At 45.0% G+C, this 21,614-nt stretch overlaps 1 protein-coding gene across 1 annotated transcript; it reads right to left on the minus strand.

Annotated features, from left to right (window-relative positions):
• Positions 1–2,782: 2,782 nt before the first annotated feature.
• On the minus strand, positions 2,783–19,618 carry ufm1 (ubiquitin-fold modifier 1). The gene is made up of 6 exons (XM_056411022.1): positions 17,959–19,618; positions 17,799–17,855; positions 9,621–9,678; positions 8,035–8,074; positions 6,350–6,382; positions 2,783–3,860 (listed from the first exon to the last, which is right to left on the minus strand). Coding segments are annotated over exons 1-6 (264 nt in total). The 5' UTR covers positions 17,961–19,618; the 3' UTR covers positions 2,783–3,786.
• Positions 19,619–21,614: the final 1,996 nt, after the last annotated feature.

Below are 21,614 nucleotides of genomic sequence, written 5' to 3' on the forward strand. Positions count from 1 at the left end.
CAAAAGGTCAATGGGATAAGCCATTTTAAAGCAAGTGGGTCTCGAGTCCGCTATCTCTTCTCCTCGCACACCCAGCTTCATGCAGGGCCACGGCGGTCCGTCAGTCGGACTCTCCTGTTTCCTGTTTCTCTGCATGTCGGCCATGTTTACAACCGAGACTTTATAAACTATGCTGGAGACTTTAATTGCGAGACAAATCAATCGATGCGACAAGTTTGTTCATTGGGATTATTTTCGAATATTTTAAATCCACAACTGAAGCACATTTTGAAAACATGTAATTTACATGGCAAAAATAAACTGTCGTTCTTACTCGTTTATGAGTCTGAATGACACATCTGCTGCAATTTGAGGAGAAACTGTCATCAGATTCCGGAGGCAAATAGGGTGGAGAGCAGCGGGGAGGACACTCACGGCGTTTCTCAATATGCGTGTGCGTACTTTCCTCTACTTGTGTTCTCGTGGACTCGTGAAACGTCATCAGTCGCAGCCCGAGTACATGTTCCAATTCAAAGTCCGCTTCTCGCAAAGCACGGTCAAAATGCCCGGATGTGACTTGATCCTCCCACTTTCCGGAGGATGCATCAGAGGAGACTTGTGCGTACTCTGGCCAGCATATATCCCAGAATGCATTTCACCAGCAACCGGAAACAGTAGCGGAGGAGAAATAAACTACTGACAGTTGACTTTTTATAAATACTACTGTTGTTGAGTCACGGAATGTAATTGTATGATGTTTTGTTTTTTTGACTGTAAAAAATAATTTACAGTGAATAATTGGAGTAAACTCAGGAACAAGAACAGCTGATGTGGTGACGTCATCAAGTCAGCTGCTGTTCCAATCGCAGAAAGACCGTCCTCCCGTTCTCCCGTTCTCCCGTCCTCCGGAGTCTGGACTCCCAAGTCCAGACTCCAAAAGAACACAAGTCTGTACTCGTGTACTTTGAATTGAGAAACGCCGTCAGTTCAAATTTGTAACGCAATTAACCAGCTACTCAAACACCACTTTCCCTCCGTATATCATCCCAAATGTTGAATCAGCCAACAGCTACACCCACACCCACACACATCCCTCATTACCTTCGCATTGAAAATGCCGGAAGGTTATGTTTTGATCGCCGTGTATTTTTTATTTATTTATTTATTTATTTGTATGCGTGTTATTCGCAAAACTCAAAACGTATTGAACCGAATCGTATGAAATTTGGTGGGATGATTGTTTATTATCCGGGGACCAGTTGATTAGATTTTGGGATCGATCGGGTCAAAGGTCAAGGTCAAAGGTCATGAACAGGTCAAAATCTTTCGCAGAACTCAAAAAGTATTGAACCGAATCGCATGAAATTTGGTGGGATGATTGTTTATTATCCGGGGACCAGTTGATTAGATTTTGGGATCGATCGGGTCAAAGGTCAATGTCAAAGGTCATAAACAGGTCAAATCTTCTTGAATCACATGGAATTTGGTGGGATGATTGGTTATTATCCGGGGACCATTTGATTAGATTTTGGGATCAATCGGGTCAAAGGTCAAGGTCATGGAAAGGTCAAAATCTTTTTTTTACCATAGCGCAGTCAATTTGTATCCAATTGGCATGCAACTAATGCCAACATGTTCATAATTCATATGCGAAGGTATGCACTCTACCGAGTGCCCGTTCTAGTTTCTTTGTGCATTGCCTCATTTCAACTGAAGGACTCTGCAGTTTTGGGCAGAGACTCTCAGCCTGACCGTGATGTGGCACCCGTCTGCAGAATCGTCTCCACAGTCAATAGATTGCGTTTTATCATTATGTTTCCTGGAAGCATATAATGGATGTGCGGAGGCCTGGAATGGTTCTGCTGTTGATGCATTGGTGGATCAAAATAAATAAATTCCTCTCTTGTGTGAGTCCCAGTTAGGATTGCATGTGGGCAAAAGTGTGAGCCAGCTCTGTGAGCTCAGGCCAGACGGCTCAACCTGAAATCAGATCATGAAGCAACTCTTTACCTCGTCGCTGTAGAAGAAATACCAATTTCAGCAGATATTTTGGTTTCAGTGTGAAATTTCAATTTCATGCCTAAAAAAAAGTGCAGAATCAGAGGATGTGATGAAATGAGCAGATGTCAAATATTCATACCAGCCTGAAAGCAACTCCTTGATAAATTAAGTTTTAATTTAACCAGGAACAAGTGCTTATAAATATATATATTTTTTATATTTTGTATTCAACTGCAATAATTACAATATCCGAAGGCCAACGCCTTCTATGTGGTCTTTTTTTTTAAACCATTTCAGGAGTGCATTTCATGGGGACTGTCCACAGCGGAGACTTTGATTAAAATAAATACGAAAATCCATTTCTCCAGCCCAGTGTGTGTGTGTGTGTCCCCTCACACACACAGACATCTGAGTCTGCATCCTAATGGTTGCCGAGTCACAACGGTGTATTTCTCTTGAGCATTTACAGCATCCACACTTCATTATTCTCTCTAGTCGTTTTTCTTGTCTTTACCAAGTAAACGTTTGGGTTTTTCCCAGGTGGAGAAAGAGGAACAAATTCAGAAACAAATTACTCAGACCGTCTCCGATAAAACTGATTAATGTGAAGAGGAAAGAAAACTACAATCCCTCATTAATCATTCAGAGAAACAATAAAACACATTTCAGACCAAACCACTGGGCAGGTTTGTTTTGGATGAGCATCATTTTGAAACTTGATATAAAAAGGTATGATTTTTAATAATAATTGTTCTAATTGCCAGCAGATCCATGCCAGAACAAAAGACACATGACCACAATCTGCAATTAAACAGTGAATGTATTTTCTGATTAAAATCTATGACTTCGGTGGTGTGGGATGAAGAGCTTTTGATAGTCATGGTGACACATTTTGAGGCCTCCATGAATCTCAAAAATAAATCAAAGCTTTTTTGGATGCCCGCTTGGTTTTCTCACCTCCTGCTCCTCAAGCCCATATTCAAACTAGAACTGCATATTACATCGTTCTACTTCCTCTCTATTACTCAATGTAGTCTGTTTGATATTGTATTGTAGCTTTAAATACTGACACGAGGCTGGTGAGTACAAACTGATGTTAAAATGTAACCTGACAGAGGGCAGCAAAGATCCACGTGCCTGCACCGATGGACAGATGAACACTCCTTACATTATCCGATGACTAAATGTTCCTCGAGTTATGGAAGGAGCCGGTCCACAAGACGAGACGAGAACAGAACCATGATGCACGTTTATGCACCTTGTGTTTGAGAAATACTGACAATAGCCTGACAAAAAATATTGTACATCAATATAAAGCATGTGAATAGACCATTTATCTGCACATCAACAGCCACTTTATATAACAATGCTCCTTAAAAACATATTTTAACCTCATATTAATGCTGAGGAAGACAAAAGTAAACATTGCAATGGATGCATGAGTTGTTGTTAGTTATACTGATTTATTGTCATTTACAAAGATACAAAAGCGCCACCTGTTTAATTAATCTTAGCTAAATCATCTCCACAATGCATCTGCTGTGTGTATTAATGACTCGGTACTTCTGGAAACCCTCGATGTCACGGCGATCTTCGAATGAGCAACAGAACCGAGAGAGAAGGAGCGGGGAGCATGCGAGTGGGCGTGTGCATTCCACCGAGTTTAAATATACATATTCTCTTGTGAGTCACTGTCCGTTGTGGGCCAGGAGACGAATGTGACACACGTCGAGGCGTTGCCGGGGTCTCCAGTGTTATACGACTCCGCCGGGTGAGTCACGATGTCGTCGACCGGGAAGAGCAGCATCAGTCTCCTCGTCCTCCCACTCGGTCTCTGGGAATGATGCGGAGCTCTGAGCCGTGTTTCAGAAACACATTGCCTGCAACACAAGACAGAGCGCCGTATAAAGGACCTTTTCACTCTCAGAAAGGACGGTTTGTCCAAAATAGTCTCCTATTTGACTTTGTTGGCATGACTGTATCTGATTTGTTTAAACCCTTAATATGAAGATTGAATGTAACCTAATTAAGATGTCACACAAACATCTGGATTCATTGTCACGGTTTCATGACATGCTCAGAAATGTCTAAACTGAAGGATTACATGACTTCCTGGCGTCTCCTTTTCAGCATATTTATTTAGCCAGTTAATCCGATATCAGGTGGATTTAATCATTTGAATATTTTATATTTCTGCCTGATGAAACGACAGAGAGCAAATTCAGTTATTAATGTGTTATTACAACCATCAAATCATGCCTGAGATCATCGACGCATCACTCGTTCATGTCATGCCACAGGTAATGTATGTTATTGGCCTCACGAGGACACGTTAAGAAACAAAGAGGTCGCACAAAGTACACACGATCGATTTCCAGCGTGCACTCGGTGGTGTGGAAGGGCGATCTGAGCGAGGCGTGGGAACGGAGGCTATTCTAGGCGACGCTGCGGCAGCGTGAACTTTACGCAGACATAAAAGCGTCTGTGGAAGCCCACCACGCTGTCCTTTCAGAGCGGAACCGACCCGGGTCGAAGCGGTCTTCTCCGTATCCCGCTCCACGCAGAGAGCCCAGTCATCCGTTCCATTACTCGGTAACGCGGGGGAAATATGAACCTCGTGGAAACACAAAGGAGGCTGACACGGAGAAAACGTGACTCACCAGGGCGTGGAAATAATGTGGGAATCTTAAATCGAGTGAATTACGACCGAAAAGCTCCGTGCCTCCAGTAAGAAGTCACGTCTGGATTGAATTCAACATCAGAAACGGCCTCTCGAGACATTGCGTCTATATTCATGAATCAGTAAACACAACGAGGCCTCCTCCAACACGGATATGTCACTCACGTTAGGATTATTTCCGTGACTTCATCTCATTTAACACCAATGTGTGTGTTTATGTGTGGCTGGATGTTTAAACTAACACAATGGTGGTAACACATTGCATTGTGGGGCACGATGAGCTCCCCCATGGGCTAGGGACAGATTGGGTGAAGTTACTCTACAAATACATACACTACCGTTCAAAAGTTTGGGGTCACCCAGACAATTTTGTGTCTTCCATGAAAACTCACTTTTATTTATCAAATGAATTGAAAATTGAATAGAACATAGAGTCAAGACATTGACAAGGTTAGAAATAATGATTAATATTTGAAGTATTAATTTTGTTCTACAAACTTCAAGCTCAAAGGAAGGCCAGTTGTATAGCTTATATAAAAATAAAATAATAATAAATATACACTTTTATTAATCCCCAAGGGGAAATTATTTCTTTATTTTTAACCCATAGTTATATTATGCAGTGTGGGCGGAAGCGAAGCAAAGCAACTGGGGTCAGTGCCTGCCTTGCTCTCCACACACTGGCACACGGAGCGGAGCGGGGATCGAACCCACGACCTTGCGGTTGAAGGACGGCCCTCTTACCCCACTGAGCTACAGCCGCCCCATATCACCAACATAACTGTTTTCAGCTGTGCTAACATAATTGCACAAGGGTTTTCTAATCAGATATTAGTCTTCTAAGGCGATTAGCAAACACAATGTACCATTAGAACACTGGAGTGATAGTTGATGGAAATGGGCCTCTATACACCTCTGGAGATATTTCATTAGAAACCAGATGTTTCCACCTAGAATAGTCATTTACCACATTAACAATGTATAGTGTGTATTTTTGATTAATGTTATCTTTATTGAAAAAACAGTGCTTTTCTTTGAAAAATAAAGACATTTCTAAGTGACCCCAAACTTTTGAACGGTAGTGTATTTCCAACACGTCCTTCTGAGGACAGAATCATGTGCTTGGACTTCTTTGCCCTTCTAAAAAATAAAAATAAAATAAAAAAAAATCATCAACAAACCGGGAAGTATTTTTGCAGTTTTTCCTTCAGAATATTTCTTCTGTATTCATCATAGATTTCTCACCTTTACAGTCTGAATCATCGGCCACTAAACGGTCTTTTACATCCATCAAGAACAGTTAAATTATAGCCCTCACATCTGATTTAAATAACCGCGATTATATCCGCTGGGACCGCTTGATTGCAGATGGATATGTAATACCTCCAGGAAGCTTTTTCATACTTACTTTTCTTTGTCTTCTTTGTGCAACCACCCACACAAGTCACTGCCGCTGAGGGCTTTATCAAATTAATCTTTCAGACTATTAACACAATGCCTCCAGCAATACCAAAGTGCCATATGGAACATGCTTTAATCAAGTTGTGCTTTCAAGTGACAAAGAGCTTTGAAAGCCTCAAGGTCGACAATGTGTTATTATACCGTAATATGTGAGAATGAAATGAAAAGCGCCATCCAGAGTGGCTTTTGTGGAGATGTTTTTGAGTGAAAAAGAAATCAACAACTCACCTGCGGTCTGGGCGGGGTTGATTCCTATTCCATCTGCACAGCAAACCAAGAAAGAAATGTAAACCGAAAATATCGTCAGGCAAATAAATGAAAATAATGTGCAATATCCATAGTGTATCCATAATGGTGTTGCAATAGTAAAAACAAATATATTAAATAAATCAGAGTGTGCCTCAGCAGCAGGCAATTCCATCTGGATGGTAACAGACCGGCCATTGTTCTGCACTGAGAAAACTAAAATTCAAATTTGACCTGGCAGACATATCTCAGGCATTTCAATAAAAATCTCATCTCGATCTTATTTCGCAACGGTCATGCGTCCAATTTTTCTTACAGCACCCTAAACATGCCATCTTTCTAAGAGAAAATACATCCGGCAGACTTTCCATAAACGTCTCCTTCTCATTTGCCTCACACTGTCCACACAGAAGTAAACAAAAACATCAATCAGATTAGATCTGGTACCACATCAAATCTGATTGATGTTTTTGTTTACTTCACTGTTATTTGTTCTGGTTTTTACTATAAGTGTGGCAACAAGTGACCGTAGGAGGATGAATCCAGCTAAATATTGTTGTTTTTTCTCTATTTAATTGGCTCAGCATCATGTAGCTGTGCATCCGTTGGACAGCTGGAACATTAAGACACGTTCCATCCAGGCTGAAGGTCAAACTGCTTGACTTGAGTTATATTTTTAGCCTCAGCGCATCTTGTTGCAAGTGAAGAAATTGAGTAGAAAGCAATACTAGTTGCAGCATATCAAGTAATTGCAATATCTTAAATATTTAATAACCATCGCTGATGCATATAAGCTCTAATTAGCGTAAATATCAAATGTGTCATTCATAGGCCAGTATGTGTTAGTGTGGGCAGGAAAGACTGGACTGGACTAGAATAGACTAGACTGGACTGGACTAGACTGAACTGGACTAGACTAGACTGGACTAGACTGGAATAGACTAGACTGGAATAGACTATACTTGACTGGAATAGACTAGACTGGAATAGACTAGACTGGACTAGACTGTACTAGACTGGAATAGACTAGATTGGACTAGACTGGAATAGACTAGACTGGACTAGACTTGAATAAACTAGACTGGACTGGACTAGAATGTACTAGACTGGAATAGACTAGACTGGACTGGACTAGACTGGACTTTACACCGGAGACCGAAAGGTCGATAGGGAATTTTAGGGAAGGGCAAAATAGTGAGGCAACAAAGAACTCATTCTTTTGAATTGGATTTAGCCGTTAACATGTGTTAAAGACATTCTGTGAATGTTAAGAAAATTATTTTCAGTGACATGCAAAAAGTATAAAGACATTTTCTGGGGGGTAAAAAGACAGATTTTTAGTAAGTAAGCCATGCCAAAAATGTGATAATGTACAGAAAGCGGGTCATTGGAGCAAAATGAACCGAGACGGATCCGACAGCCTTTCATTCAGCATCACTGCCGTTCAGATTTATTTAGTTGGAGCTCGTTAAAATTCTCACAGCTTGCGGTTGAAGTTTTGAAACTCGGCTGAGTTTTCAAACATATCTGTCAAAACACACGGTTTCTAAACAATGAGAAGATATTCTATGATAACTGTCAAGCTGGTAAACACGTCCCTTTTGCTCTAGAGGAAAAAAAAGAAAGAAAAATACACAAGTTGAAAGACTTTCCCCCCCTAAACTCACCATTTGTTATTATGGCGCTGGTTGCTGATGGCACTTTGAACTGCAACAGAAGGAGACGTTCCCCATTAGTGAAAAACACAACATTGACATCTGAGAAAATTTCAGCAGCACTCAAATATTTTGGCTGAATACTCCGAGACGTGTTGCAACCCGACTCCATTTGGCCTGAAGACGCGGTGTGAATAAATCAGCACAAAGAAAAAGCTTTTTTCACAGAGTCAGCGCACTGAGAAGCACCGACTTCGTTAGGATGTCTTCAGAAACACACTTGGAGGAACAAGCAGAAGGAAAAAGCTGTGTCTTCTGCCAGCTTTTACTTAGCGTGACACACACACACACACACACACACACGCACACGCACACGCACACACGCACACGCACACGGAACCGCCTGGGGCAAAGATAGCAACGCTTAAATTTCTGGAAGAAAATCACTTGCTTGTCCAACTTCAGGGGTGGACAGAAGAGGATGTGGGCTGGTGAGATTTGCGGTGAAAGGATGGAGGGAGCAGTCCGTCGCCGCGGAGATACGGTGAGCCGAGTGCTGCTCCCCAGACTACTGGCCCGGTAGCACACGCGGTGCGCGTGAAATACAATTTGGATCAGGAATGCACGGCTGCTGCACTTTGCTTCAGGTCGCGTATCATCGGGGGATAAAGCAGCTTGAATCGCCGACTGTCGGGGAATCACTAAATACAATAATTTACATTTACAGTGTGTGTTTCAACACTCGCGTCACTATTATCATGATCACAAAAGCAAAGCTCAAAATACACCCTTGCTAATTACACGTATGAATTGTCCCCGGCTAAGAACACTTAATTCTAGAAACCACTTTATAAGCCTGTGACATACAATAGTATTCCCATATTGATTGTGTTTAAAACAGTCCATCTGGTAATGGGAGCCAATGAACCCCCAATTTACGCTCTGTGGAGGCAGCACACGCAGCAGCTCCAGTGCTCTGTCAGTATGAGGGTATGCGTGTGTGTGTGTGTGTGTGTGTGTGTGTGTGTGTGTGTGTGTGTGTGTGTGACACACGGGCAAATCTGTTCAATTAGTTCCGAGGCCAATAATATCTCTACGAATCTAAAAGAGAAAAACAGAAAGTCGTTTATTTGTTCCTCACATTATAATACACACATAACAGACAGTATTACTGCATATCCTGGGTGTGCATGTAAATACAATAAACACATCTTTCTGTGTTTGCATTACAGGAAATATTTTCCCACAAATTATTTCTTATCTCTTATGCATTTATATATTTTTTAATGCTTTTTCCTTCGAAGATTTCACTTTTTAAGTCTTGTTATATATGTATTTTAGTGTTTTCTTTTTATTGGCATTGAATGCTAAACAAATATGAACATATATACCATAACTCCAGATACATCTATTAGACACTAAGGCTAAATTAATGTTGTGCAGTGCAGTCCCACATGAAATCAATATCAAAGAGTATCGTTAGCTTATACATGTCCAGTTTATATATCCCTCCCTGTTGATGACTTCAAAATAATAATAATCATAATCATAATAATAATAATATTAATAATAATAGAATAGCACAAACATAAGCTTACCTCCTCAGCTGCAAACTTCAAAACGGCTGTGAACGGTGTGCTGTCTGGGACACTTAGTCTGTAACAAAACAATGATTTTAAAAACACCATGAATACAATATTTTACTTTACCCCCCATTGTTCTACTATTTCATTTTTGAAAACATGAGTGTCACATGATTACATATCATCTCTCAAACGTTGTGAAATTCTGTAGCTGGACATTTATTTTGACCTCCATGGAGTAGAAAAGAGGCTCAAATGAGTGTCACATATAATTATGTCAGTCTGTTATACTATGGATATGCCATGAATACATTTATAGTTGGATTCTTCTGAAATGAATCCTGCAGTTTGAGGGCTTTACAAAACAAAAGTAAACAAACTAAATGAATTGACCGGTTAGCCGACCATATGCAGCGGCTTCACCATCGTGAGGGAGGGCGAAAGATCGTCACATTATGAAGAACGCCATGTTGCCGTACTCGAGCGTGAGAGCCAACGTGTTTGAATGTGCCAAATAAACTGAATGGATTCATGGTGTGTTGAAGTCGAATGAATACGATGCATTTTTTGGCTTCATTGTTATGACTTTAAACATGCAGCTGGACCACGTCTGACCTCATTAGAGAATCAACTTCCCATCAACGCTTTAAAGATGGAATTCTGTTGTGGAATTAGACGATGAATTATGTGGCATGTAATGGCTGTGAGGGGAAAAAAAAGACGCTAAAAGTTCAGTTTAAATGTTGAGCCCAACTTCCATCTCTCGGCAGTACGACGTGGCTCATTTCAGCACCAGATTTAAAATGCACAGGACAAAGTTTGTGAAAATTCAATCACAGTGCAAAATAACACAGATTAGAAAACCTATTGGTGACATTTAGTGTAATATAATTTGCTAGGTAATTCAGTGGAAGGGTGTTTTTGTGCTTTTGAACAGAAAATGTGAAAAGAAAAGAAAACCTTTCTAAAGTAGTAAAGTGGCTATGACAGAGCTGTGCCGTCAACACACAACAATTCCTCCTGAATCACACACAGTCCAACCACCAATTATCTTAACTACAACAATCTACATGTTCTATTCCCACAGCGATCGTCCACCGGAAAACACAATAGTTCATACTTAAAGTTATAGCATTTGCCACTTATAGGAGCTCCACATCCTCGGATCATAAACACACACTGTTCTAACGAGCAACTAAAATCACTTAATCTGGAGTGACGGGAATAGAATTCAAGCACTCAATTTGTAATTGTATTTTAAAGTAATTAAATCTTATTTCAAGACGTGTATAAAGAGCATGAACACGATTTTGTTAAGTCACAAATTTGAAGCAATAAACAAGAATTAGAGAGACTGTGGGTCAGTGGTTAGCAGATCCGTCTTTCAATCAGGGGGTTGGAGGTTTAATCCCCGCCCTAGTCGATGTGTCCTTGAGCAAGACACATAACCCTGAACTGCTCCCTGGAGCTGCGTCTACAGTGTATGAACGCAGCAGGATTGTAAGTCGCTTTGGATAAAAGCGTTAGCTAAATGAAATGTAATGTAATGTAAAAATGTAAAAAGAATGATGTGGAAACCTGAAGCTTCCAGTACACATACACTGAGAATTGACCATGTGATGTCAGAGACGTTTTGTGTGCAGAGGCAACAAAAAATAATATTAATAATATTTTTGCATATTTGTAGATTCAGGATTTTTCAAAGACAAAGGAGAGGATGTAATTTAAAGATTAGTTTTTTCTTGGAAAAACTATATCAAAAACTAATTATCATCAGAAAATGTCCATCGGTCTTAAAACACGCCGATGCTTGAGTGTGAGACATGGATGGAGAACACAGTGGCACACCTTGATATTATAGTTTATAGGTCCTTAATTACATTACATTATATTTCATTTAGCTGACGCTTTTATCATGACTGACATTCATGTTTCATTCATACATCGTAGACACAGCTACAGGGAGCAATTCAGGGTTAAGTGTCTTGCTCAAGGAGACATCGACGAGGCCGGGAATTGAACCGCCAACCCCCTGAAAGAAAGACCTGCTAACCACTGACCCACAGTCACTCTACCAGAGAGCACCACACACTCCATCTGTTTCTACCACCAGTTTAATGCTGACAAATGAATGTCACAGCCATTACGTGTTACTTGTACCTGTATAAATGCACCGCTCAGTCTGTTAAAGACTGTAGCTTAAGGCCCAGTGTGCATTCAGACATGCCTCTGTATGTTTATATTGCTGCTGCCTCTCCTGTCTGTCATAACTATGTTGTCACAGAATAATGAGCTCAGTGACAGTGCGTTTTTATATTGTAACGGACTGAGGGAATGTTATGTTATAAATGTTATGTTCCGGATGGAAGTGAACGTCTCACGAGCTGGTAGCTGTGAGGCGTGTCTGTGATTGGACAGCGAGTGATGTTGTGTTGTGTGGTGTTGTGTTACGACTCGTTCGGAGCAGAGCTATGACCCGGAGCAGACGTGAAGCTGGTTTGGAGGTTTTCACGGCGTTTTGCTGTGGTTTTGGCGTAGGCTACGGCCAACAGTAGCTTGTTCTATGTTCCTTGAATAAACACCCTATAAGCCATCTACGTCTCGTAGCGTTCCTGACCCAGGGTCGCTACATTTGGTGTCAGAAGTAAAACTTTCGCTATCATCAACATCGCGAATTAGCAGCAGAGAAGCTAAGTGGCTAACGCTCGTCAACGGTGAGAAACACGACGTCGGGGAGCCGTCTCAAGATTAAACGGGAAGGAGAAAGTGACGAACGAGAATGGGACGGCGCAGCCGGGGCCTGGCAGACGACGGAGCACCGAGAGCGGGTAAAAGAAACGACCGCTAGGATGGCTGCGGAGGCTTTGGCCACTCGGGCCGCGCCGGTGAGGGAAATGGCGGCCGTAGAGGAATAACTGCGGCCGCAGGAAGGGACATGATTGAGCACACGGAGACACGGAGAGAAGCTATTGCGTCCACAATAAAGACCCCCAGATATGACGGTAAATCCAACTGGGAAGCTTTTCATGCACAATTTGAACTATTAGCCCATGCCAGTAGATGGTCCACTGAAGTAAAAGCTCTCCAGTTAGCGATGTGCCTCACGGGTGACGCTTTATCAAGCCTGCTGCTGCTGAGTCCTGATGATCGGAGTGATTATGATGCACTAATTGGGGCTCTAAAGCGACGATTTGGACAATGCTCTGCCACTAGCCTGCTCCGCTTTGAACTATGCAGCAGACAGCGACGGCCAGAGGAGCCGCTGAGGGAGCTCACTAATGACATTGAGGGGCTTGTTCACCGCACCTACGCCCACATGCCCCCGTCCATCCAGAGTGAGCTAGCTCGGGACCATTTCCTCCAGGCCCTGCTGCCAGCTGACCTGCGCATCCAGACACTACTCACTCACCCTGGGTCGCTCCAGGAGGCTTTGGAGTCAGCAACGGAGAGAGAGATGCTGTGTGCTGGCGCCATGGGGAAAGTGGTTGAAAAAGCACCAAAAGGGAGCGCTGCTTGTGAGACGGAAAGGGAGTTGGCGCAGCCTGCCTGGGTGGGGGAGCTAACCCAGCTAGTGAGGGCTGCCACTTCGAGAGATGAGAGGCAAGACAAGCCACGACCAAGAGTCTGCTGGGGGTGTGGCCAGCCTGGCCACCTGATCCGACACTGCCACCGTTCCACCGCGAACAAGGGAAACGAGCCGGGGACCGCATAATCGGGACGATGCGGACCCCTGGCACTCTGTCCCAGCCCCCTCTAATTAACAAAGCTACGCAACCAGACCACCGGAGGATTTTGATGGTCAGCTAGAGCGACTAGTGGTGCTGGGTCGAACATGGATAGGAGACTGTTGGTATGCAATGCTCACCATTGGAGGGACATGCTGCTCTGCACTGGTAGACACAGGTTCGTCAGCAACCCTGGTGAGGCCCGATGTGGTGACAAATGGAACTGATATTTTTCCCACTATCGTGAAACTGCAGTCAGTCACCGGGGAGCGAACTCCTATGGTTGGGGAAGCAATAGTGACTCTGGGCCTGGGGAAAAAGTCTATCCGCTGCCCGGTGTGGGTTGCTAACCTGGAGGACTGTATACTGGGACTGGATGTTCTCGGGGCATTGGACTGTGTCATCGACACAAAGAGAGGAACTCTCACGTTCCCTGATGGTCATGTCATCCAGATGTGGCGCCAGCCACCCCGGCCTGGCTGTGTTGCGACCCACACCGTTGCCACGCTGACGGCTGAGACAACAAATGATGCTGCCCCTAGCTGCAGCCCTTCAAATGAGCTATCCACACTGCCCTCCACCCTGCCCGCTGCTGAGTTGCACCCATCCCCAGCCTCGGTCCGGCCAGCTACTAGTCCACACACACAGGTGACAAACGCCTCTCCACCTGACGACCGTGAAAGAGTCTTGGCAGTGAAGGAGGTCTGGCAGGCAAACTGTGGTGGTCTGACTCCTAGCGAACAAGACCTGTTGTGGCAGCTGCTTCTTGAGTTCAAGGACTGTTTTTCAATGTCGGAGGCGATGTGGCCGCACAGATCTCATCCAGCATGACATCGAAACAGGAGATGCACGGCCGATTAGGATGAGACCTCGGCGCCTCCCACTGGCCAGGCAGGCTGCGGCAGACAAAGCCCTGCAAGAGATGCAGCGAGGGGGAATCATCGAGCCTTCCACCAGCCCCTGGGCCTCGGCGATCGTCATGGTCCCCAAAAAGCAGAAGGAGGCGTGGCGTTTCTGTGTGGACTTCAGGCCCCTCAACAAAGTGACAAAAAAGGACTCCTACCCCCTTCCACGCATCGACGAGGCCCTCGACGCGGTGGCAGGGTCAGCCTGGTACTCCTCTTTGGACCTTCGGAGCGGGTATTGGCAGGTCCCTCTCAGCCCTGAAGCTAGGGCCAAAACTGCCTTCATCACTAATGGGGGCTTGTGGCAGTTTAAAGTCCTTCCGTTTGGCCTCTGCAATGCTCCTGCCACGTTCGAGAGGCTAATGGACAGGGTACTCGCTGGTATCCCTCGGCAGGAGTGTGTTGTGTACCTGGACGACATACTGGTGCATGGTGACTCCTTCCAGGCGGCTCTCGAGGCCCTGAGGTGGGTGCTGGAGAGAGTGACAGCAGCAGGTCTAAAGCTGCACCCACAGAAATGCTCCTTCATGCAACGGGAGGTCACATTTCTGGGACACAAGCTTGGGGGCGGCGGTGTCGGCACCATGGATGATAAAGTGCAGACGGTGAGGGATTGGCCTACCCCCAACACTGTGCAGGACCTGAAAAGCTTCCTGGGCCTGGCCTCCTACTATAGGAAGTTTGTGAGGGGTTTTTCCTGCATAGCTGTACCACTGTTCCGCCTGCTGCAAAAAGGGGTGGTGTTTGATTGGACAGAGGAGTGCCATGCAGCGTTCACTTCACTGCAGAGAGCCCTTGTGGAGGCCCCAGTCCTCTCACCGCCTGACCCCACCCTGCCTTTTATCCTCGACACGGACGCCAGTAATGCAGGCGCAGGTGCTGTGCTGGCCCACGTGACTCCTGAAGGAGAGAGAGTGGTGGCGTATCACAGCAGACAGTTCAACAAGGCTGAACGCTGCTACTGTGTCACGAGACGGGAGCTGCTTGCTATGGTCTGTGCCATCAGACATTTCAGATATTACCTTGGGGGCCTCCACTTCACAGTCCGGACCGACCACTCTGCCTTACAGTGGCTCATGTCTTTTAAGGAGCCAGAAGGCCAGCTGGCACGCTGGATTGAGGAGCTACAGGCGTATGATTTCACTGTGGTCCACAGACCGGGGGCACGCCACGGAAATGCTGACGCGCTTTCACGCCGGCCTTGCAGCGCTGATGGCTGCAACTACTGTGAGAAAAGAGAGGCGCAGGAAGAAGAGCGGCTGCAACCTGATGTGAAATGTGCTGCCGTGGGACCGGTGGGCACGCCTGCAGGCCATGGACTGACAGCTGTGGACGCAGCAGAGTGGGGTGCAAACAGGAAGAGGATGTCGACATAAGGCCAGTGCTCGCTTGGGTGGGATCCCAACAGCGACCACCTTGGGGAGAGGTTACCATGTGTTCTCGAGCCACAAAGGGACTCTGGTCAATTTTTCAAGCCCTGCGACTGCGTGATGGTGTCCTGCAGAGGGGGTGGAAAGAGCCGGCGACTGGAGAGACACGGTGGCAAGTGGTGGTGCCCAGGGCTCTGAGAGAGACAGTGCTCCGGGCAATGCATGGAGCTCCGGGATCTGGTCACTTCGGCGTTACGAAGACCCTCCGTCGCCTCCGCCAGGGTTTCTACTGGGGCCAACATAGGCGGGATGTGGAGGACTACTGCCGCCGCTGCGACAGCTGCACAGCGAAGAAAGGCCCTGCAGACAGATCTCATGCCCAGCTCCAGCAGTTTCCGGCTGGGTGTCCCATGGAGAGGGTGGGGATTGATGTTCTTGGACCGTTTCCTCACTCAGAGAGGGGCAACCGTTACATCCTCACTGCCATGGACTATTCTACTAAGTGGCCCGAAGCGTACTGCATGCCGAACCAGGAGGCGGAGACGATTGTGGATGCTCTGGTGGGGGGAATGTTCAGCAGATTTGGGGCTCCTGAAGTCATCCACACAGATCAGGGCAGAAACTTTGAGTCCTGTGTCTTCGCCGCCATGTGTGACAAACTGGGATCCCACAAGACCCGCACTACACCCCTCCATCCACAGAGCGATGGGCTGGTCGAGAGATTCAACCGCACGCTGGCACAACAGCTGGCCATCGTGGCAGCTAAACATCAACGCGACTGGGACGACCACGTGCCTCTTGTGCTGATGGCTTACAGGTCTGCGGTGCAGGACTCCACTTCCTGCTCTCCTGCCCTTCTCATGCTCGGCAGAGAAATCCGGACACCAGGGAAGATGATGATGGGGAAACCTCCTGACGCCCCTGCGGGTCCCCCGGGGCTCGACTATGCTCGGAAACTCCAGGACCGCTTGGAGTCGGCCCACGAGTTTGCCAGGATCCAGATGCGCAGTGCGGGCGTAAGGCAAAAGAGGAACTACGATGTGCACGTCAGAGGACGACATTTTGAAGTCGGAGAGCTGGTCTGGGTGTATAGCCCTCAGAGGAAGAAGGGCAGGTGCCCAAAGCTCGATAGTGAGTGGGTGGGGCCCTGTCGAGTCCTGGAGAGACTTGGAGAGGTGGTGTACAGGGTCCAGCTGCCACCACGAGGAAGGAAAGTCGCTCTGCATCGAGACAGGCTGGCCCCCTACCGGGGCACATCCACCCCATCAGGACAAGAGCCTGGGGCACGGGGAACCCTGGACTCAGCCCAGACTACCCCCCAAACCCTTCCCAATGGGCCCAGCCTTTCGGCCGCCCCTTCACAGACTCTTAGTGTCCCTGGCCCCGCCCCTCCCTTCCCATCCCCTGCCCTTGGTCCCAGCGTCCCCTTAACCCCTTTTCCTTCTCCCCAGCGCCGACGGCAGCCGCAGAGGAACCGCAGGCCCCCTGACCACCTGAGAGACTTTGTTTGCCCCCTCGGGGGCGAGGGACTTTGTGGGGGGAGGGTAGTGTAACGGACTGAGGGAATGTTATGTTATAAATGTTATGTTCCGGATGGAAGTGAACGTCTCACGAGCTGGTAGCTGTGAGGCGTGTCTGTGATTGGACAGCGAGTGATGTTGTGTTGTGTGGTGTTGTGTTACGACTCGTTCGGAGCAGAGCTATGACCCGGAGCAGACGTGAAGCTGGTTTGGAGGTTTTCACGGCGTTTTGCTGTGGTTTTGGCGTAGGCTACGGCCAACAGTAGCTTGTTCTATGTTCCTTGAATAAACACCCTATAAGCCATCTACGTCTCGTAGCGTTCCTGACCCAGGGTCGCTACAATATTAACGAAGAACTCTACAAGACCAGATGTTAACGCTGCTTGTACATTTCATTTAGAATAAGACCATATGTAAACCGGAAGTTACCGAAAGTGATGGCTCGTAACGCACGTGTATTAATTATCGGCATGTCATGAATCACAGTGTTACACTAACATATGTCTTCTCACTAGTCACGTCCTCCGTAACTTTAAACACACAATCACATATTTAAACAGCAGCTTGAAATACCGATATCTGCGGCAGCGGTAAGATTACAGTTTTTAATAAATAGTAAAACACTGAGATGCCTGTGACTGTAACGTTATTGCTGAGCTGTCAGTGTACTCACACTTTGTATGGAAGCCGGGGGTCCGACGTCAGAGTGATTTTAAACGTTACTTTAGACCTAATTCAGCGGAAGAAAACACCATTATAAGCACCGTCATGTTGGCGAACGAATATGAAATGTACTTAGCGAAAATTACACCAACAAAGAGGCAGAAACTCACATCTTTTGGGCGAGGCGACTCCGTTTTCGATCTGTTTATACACACCCGGAAGTCCGAAGGACCCTTACGCACACGTCATCCATTTAGTTATATTTTCTTTACACATATCGGAGAATGTTTAGTCATTTCAGACGCATTTTAGTATATTTCAATATAGCGATATTTGCTCTTGATTAGAGAATAATTTTACAAATATATATGTTATTATTCGTTATATTTACCGTCAGGCAGTTATATAAACGACTAACGTTTCCCGTAATTGACAACAGAAGGCGCACGGACATTTTCTTGGGTGCGTGGTAATGTTACTGAAGATTATACACACGACACCTCTCAAGTAAACCTAAAGTAACGTGAAAAAAAACAAGGTAGAGACGCATTTGTTTTTTAAAACTGTGTATTCCTTCAATCTGCATGTGCTGTCCGTACACCGAGGTGTAAAAATGGGTCTGCTGATCGGAAACTTGCTGGAGACAAGCAATGTGTAGAATGAAGGAAGATGTTTAGCAGCCGTACAAATGCTCTCAGAATAATGCAGTGGCGGGCAGTGCATTTTCTACCTCGGCCTTCAATGCCGTCTTACTACAGCTGAACAACCTAATGTAAGATAAGTTCACCATGTATATGTCCCCCTCCCCACCCAGTCTACGAGTACCTAGGGTACACATCCTGGTTACCATATTCTGATCCCCAGGACTCTCCCAGATCCTCGAGTAGACCTCAGAACAGCGCTTGAGTCTCCTCCAGTGGTGGCCGTCAGGGCCAGCAAGGCCTTCTCTGCTGGCCTAAACACAGAGCTGCCAACTTTTCAAAAAACCTTGGAGTGAGATTTTGTCGGGGGTGACCAAAATGTTGCAGCGCACGCAGCCACACACGTTGGTGGCTCAAATATCAGGAAATTTGAATTAATTTGGCGTTGTACCCATGTTGTACCCTGCAATCTGGCCTGGCAAAGGTCTTTTACGAGGCATCTTTGCTACCTTAAAGAATTTAAATGTGTTTTAATAACTCTACTCTCATTTACAAAAACATGCCTAATTCTATTGCACAAATGTCCTGTCTTTATGTTAAATTCTTTAGAATACATCTTACTTGTTCAAAGTACTGTTTGGACATTTTTTTGAGAGGGTCCTTTTCCTAGGCCTGCAAATAAAGAGATAAATGCTATGTGGGCAGCCTTAATAAACAATGCTCTGATGTTTTGAGCATGCAGTATACCAAGAGGTTAACACAGTGCTCTCCTGCTGCTTGTTATGACAGCTGAGTTTACATCACCACACAAAATCACACGCACAAACACAACACATTATTTCTTTCCAGATTTAAAGTTTAAGAGAGCGAGTACTTAATTGAACCACGTCATTAAAACATCATCAGAATATTTGAGGGTTGCGTGGCTTATCTCCGTTACTTTGCTCCGTGGAAAAATATGTTCCGCCATCCGCCACGGAATAATTAACCAATTTGTCTACGTTATACTTCTTGTGGAAATGCCGCACACGTCGCAACATCTAGCGCCCCGGTGTGAATGACTTCCGCATCCAGCATCACGAGAGCAGCAACAGCCAATTAGATCCAACAGCGGAGCAGCTCAGCGCTGATTGGCTCTCACAACGCAGCGTTCTGGTTCTGTGCTGTGACGTCGATACTCGCTTTAAGCTATAGTGACGTCACGGAGCTTTGATCCAGAGTGCGTAAATAGAGAGCAGACTCAAGCACTGTTCAGAGGTCTACTTGAGGATCTGGGAGAGTCCTGGGGAGCAGAATATGGTAACCAGGATGTGTACCCTGGATACTCGTAGACTGGGGGGGATAGAGCAGGCTCAAGCACCGGGGGGTGGGGGGGTGGGGGTTCTCTGATATATACACATGTACATACATAAATACATGGTGAACTAATCTTACATTAGGTTGTTCAGCTGTAGTAAGACGGCATTACTAGGCAATCTTCACAATAAATAATTCTTATAAAATAATAAAAAGAGAAAAGAAAGTATATAAATTAGAGCTGTCAATCGATTAAAAAAAAGTAACTAATTAATCGCACATTTTGAAATTCATTAATCACGATTAATCGCGATTAAACGTTTTCTTCTTCTAAAGACTAAATCTTCTCAATGAACGAGTAATCCCTTCAGACAGCGTGTATTTTAGACACTTGTTTAATTGTATTCTTTTTTAAAGACAAAACTTCACACAGAGCTGTGTTTTCAAAGAGGCTCCTACCTATAAAGGGCCAGCGAGGTATTTAATATCGTGGATGATAAATTGTTTCTTCAGTGAAACATCCAGATAAGTAAAAAAGGTGTATTTGAGACCCCATTGGTCCTGTCATCTTTAACACTGAACAGCAGAACCAGAGGCCTTGGGAAACTGACAAATATGTAATGTTAACCCTCTGGAGTCTGGGCTCATTTTCTCGATTTTACAAAAAAATGTAAATTCACCTTTTTTAAAGGCTTTTGCATATGACACATATCAGTGTTTCCCCCACCATTCTATCAGGGTGAGGCCCCGCCCCCCTGTCATTTTCTCTATTGCGCCAGATTACAGCAGAAGTAATGTACGGTTCTTTCCTTAAAGACGTCTTTGTTCTTGTATTAAACTAAACGTCTGTTGTTGGTCGTCTCTACAGCAGCGTATCATTCTGTCTCGACGTGTCGTTAACTCTTCTCGGCTCTCCGTCTCGCGGCAGAGCTCCATGCCAGCGTGTCTGCGCGCGCATCGAGCGGAGCAAAAAAAAAGAAGTCACCTGCACCTTCCGCCCCGCGTCACCGACACGTCGCCCTCTGCTTCTCTGTGAATATCGAGGAGCAGACGGGAGGAAGGAGGCGGACTGCCGCGGCTTGACACTCAGAGGAGTGCAAAAACTTCAACCATACCGGAAGTAAACAAAGTTGCGTTAATTGCGTTAAAATATTTTAGTGCGTTAATCGCGGCCAAATTAATCGCATAGATTAACGCGTTAACGCTGACAGCCCTAATATAAATATATATTCATGGCATTGCGTCAGAAAACCATTCAAACGTTACAAAAGTTAATTTGAATGCTAATTACTGCCCTCCCTATTTATATATTAAGATATTGAATGGTTATTTATTAATCATAGCCCTACTTAAATCTGAAACATGACGTTGATAACAATTGATATATTTCCTTTTCTCTTTATGTATTATATGGTTGTGATCCGTGCCGACATGCAGCTCAGTTCCCCTAAGAGAATACACTTGGCGTTAGTCCACTAATAAAGAGTTTTAACTTTAAGCTGCATGTTCTATTATATTGAACCAAATCTCAGAAGTATTTCAGACAACATTTAGCATTTGCTGCATGGTAATGTAACTGAACATTCGTATGAATTCCAAAAGTCTTCCAAAATAGTGTTTTCAGCTGAAAAAACTTCACCTCATGTTTATCGTTTTCAGGATAGTGTGCACAAAAAGACGAATATGCATTCAGAACCAAGTATTTGAACCCCGGTTCATGCTGAAGTAAACGCAGGCAGCTTGCTAAATGAGGCTATTATCGCTGGATTGTCGGGTTCACAGTGGCAGCAATTCAGCATTTTCCCATCCAAGCCGTGTCATTTTTAGAGGCTCCATTTTCATCAGTGTGAATGTGAATATCACTCAGTAGCCACGTCAAGCTGTTCACT

Source organism: Pseudoliparis swirei, chromosome 3 (assembly GCF_029220125.1).
Source record: "Pseudoliparis swirei isolate HS2019 ecotype Mariana Trench chromosome 3, NWPU_hadal_v1, whole genome shotgun sequence".
NCBI lineage: Eukaryota > Metazoa > Chordata > Actinopteri > Perciformes > Liparidae > Pseudoliparis > Pseudoliparis swirei.

Excerpts from the sequence above, each read along its gene's own strand:
- ufm1 (XM_056411022.1), bottom strand. Across the intron at positions 9,679-17,798 it reads CCCCGGCTTCCATACAAAGT|ACTAAGTGTCCCAGACAGCA; the intron begins GTGAGTACACTG and ends GTTTTGTTACAG. Across the intron at positions 3,861-6,349 it reads CAACCCCGCCCAGACCGCAG|GCAATGTGTTTCTGAAACAC; the intron begins GTGAGTTGTTGA and ends CTTGTGTTGCAG.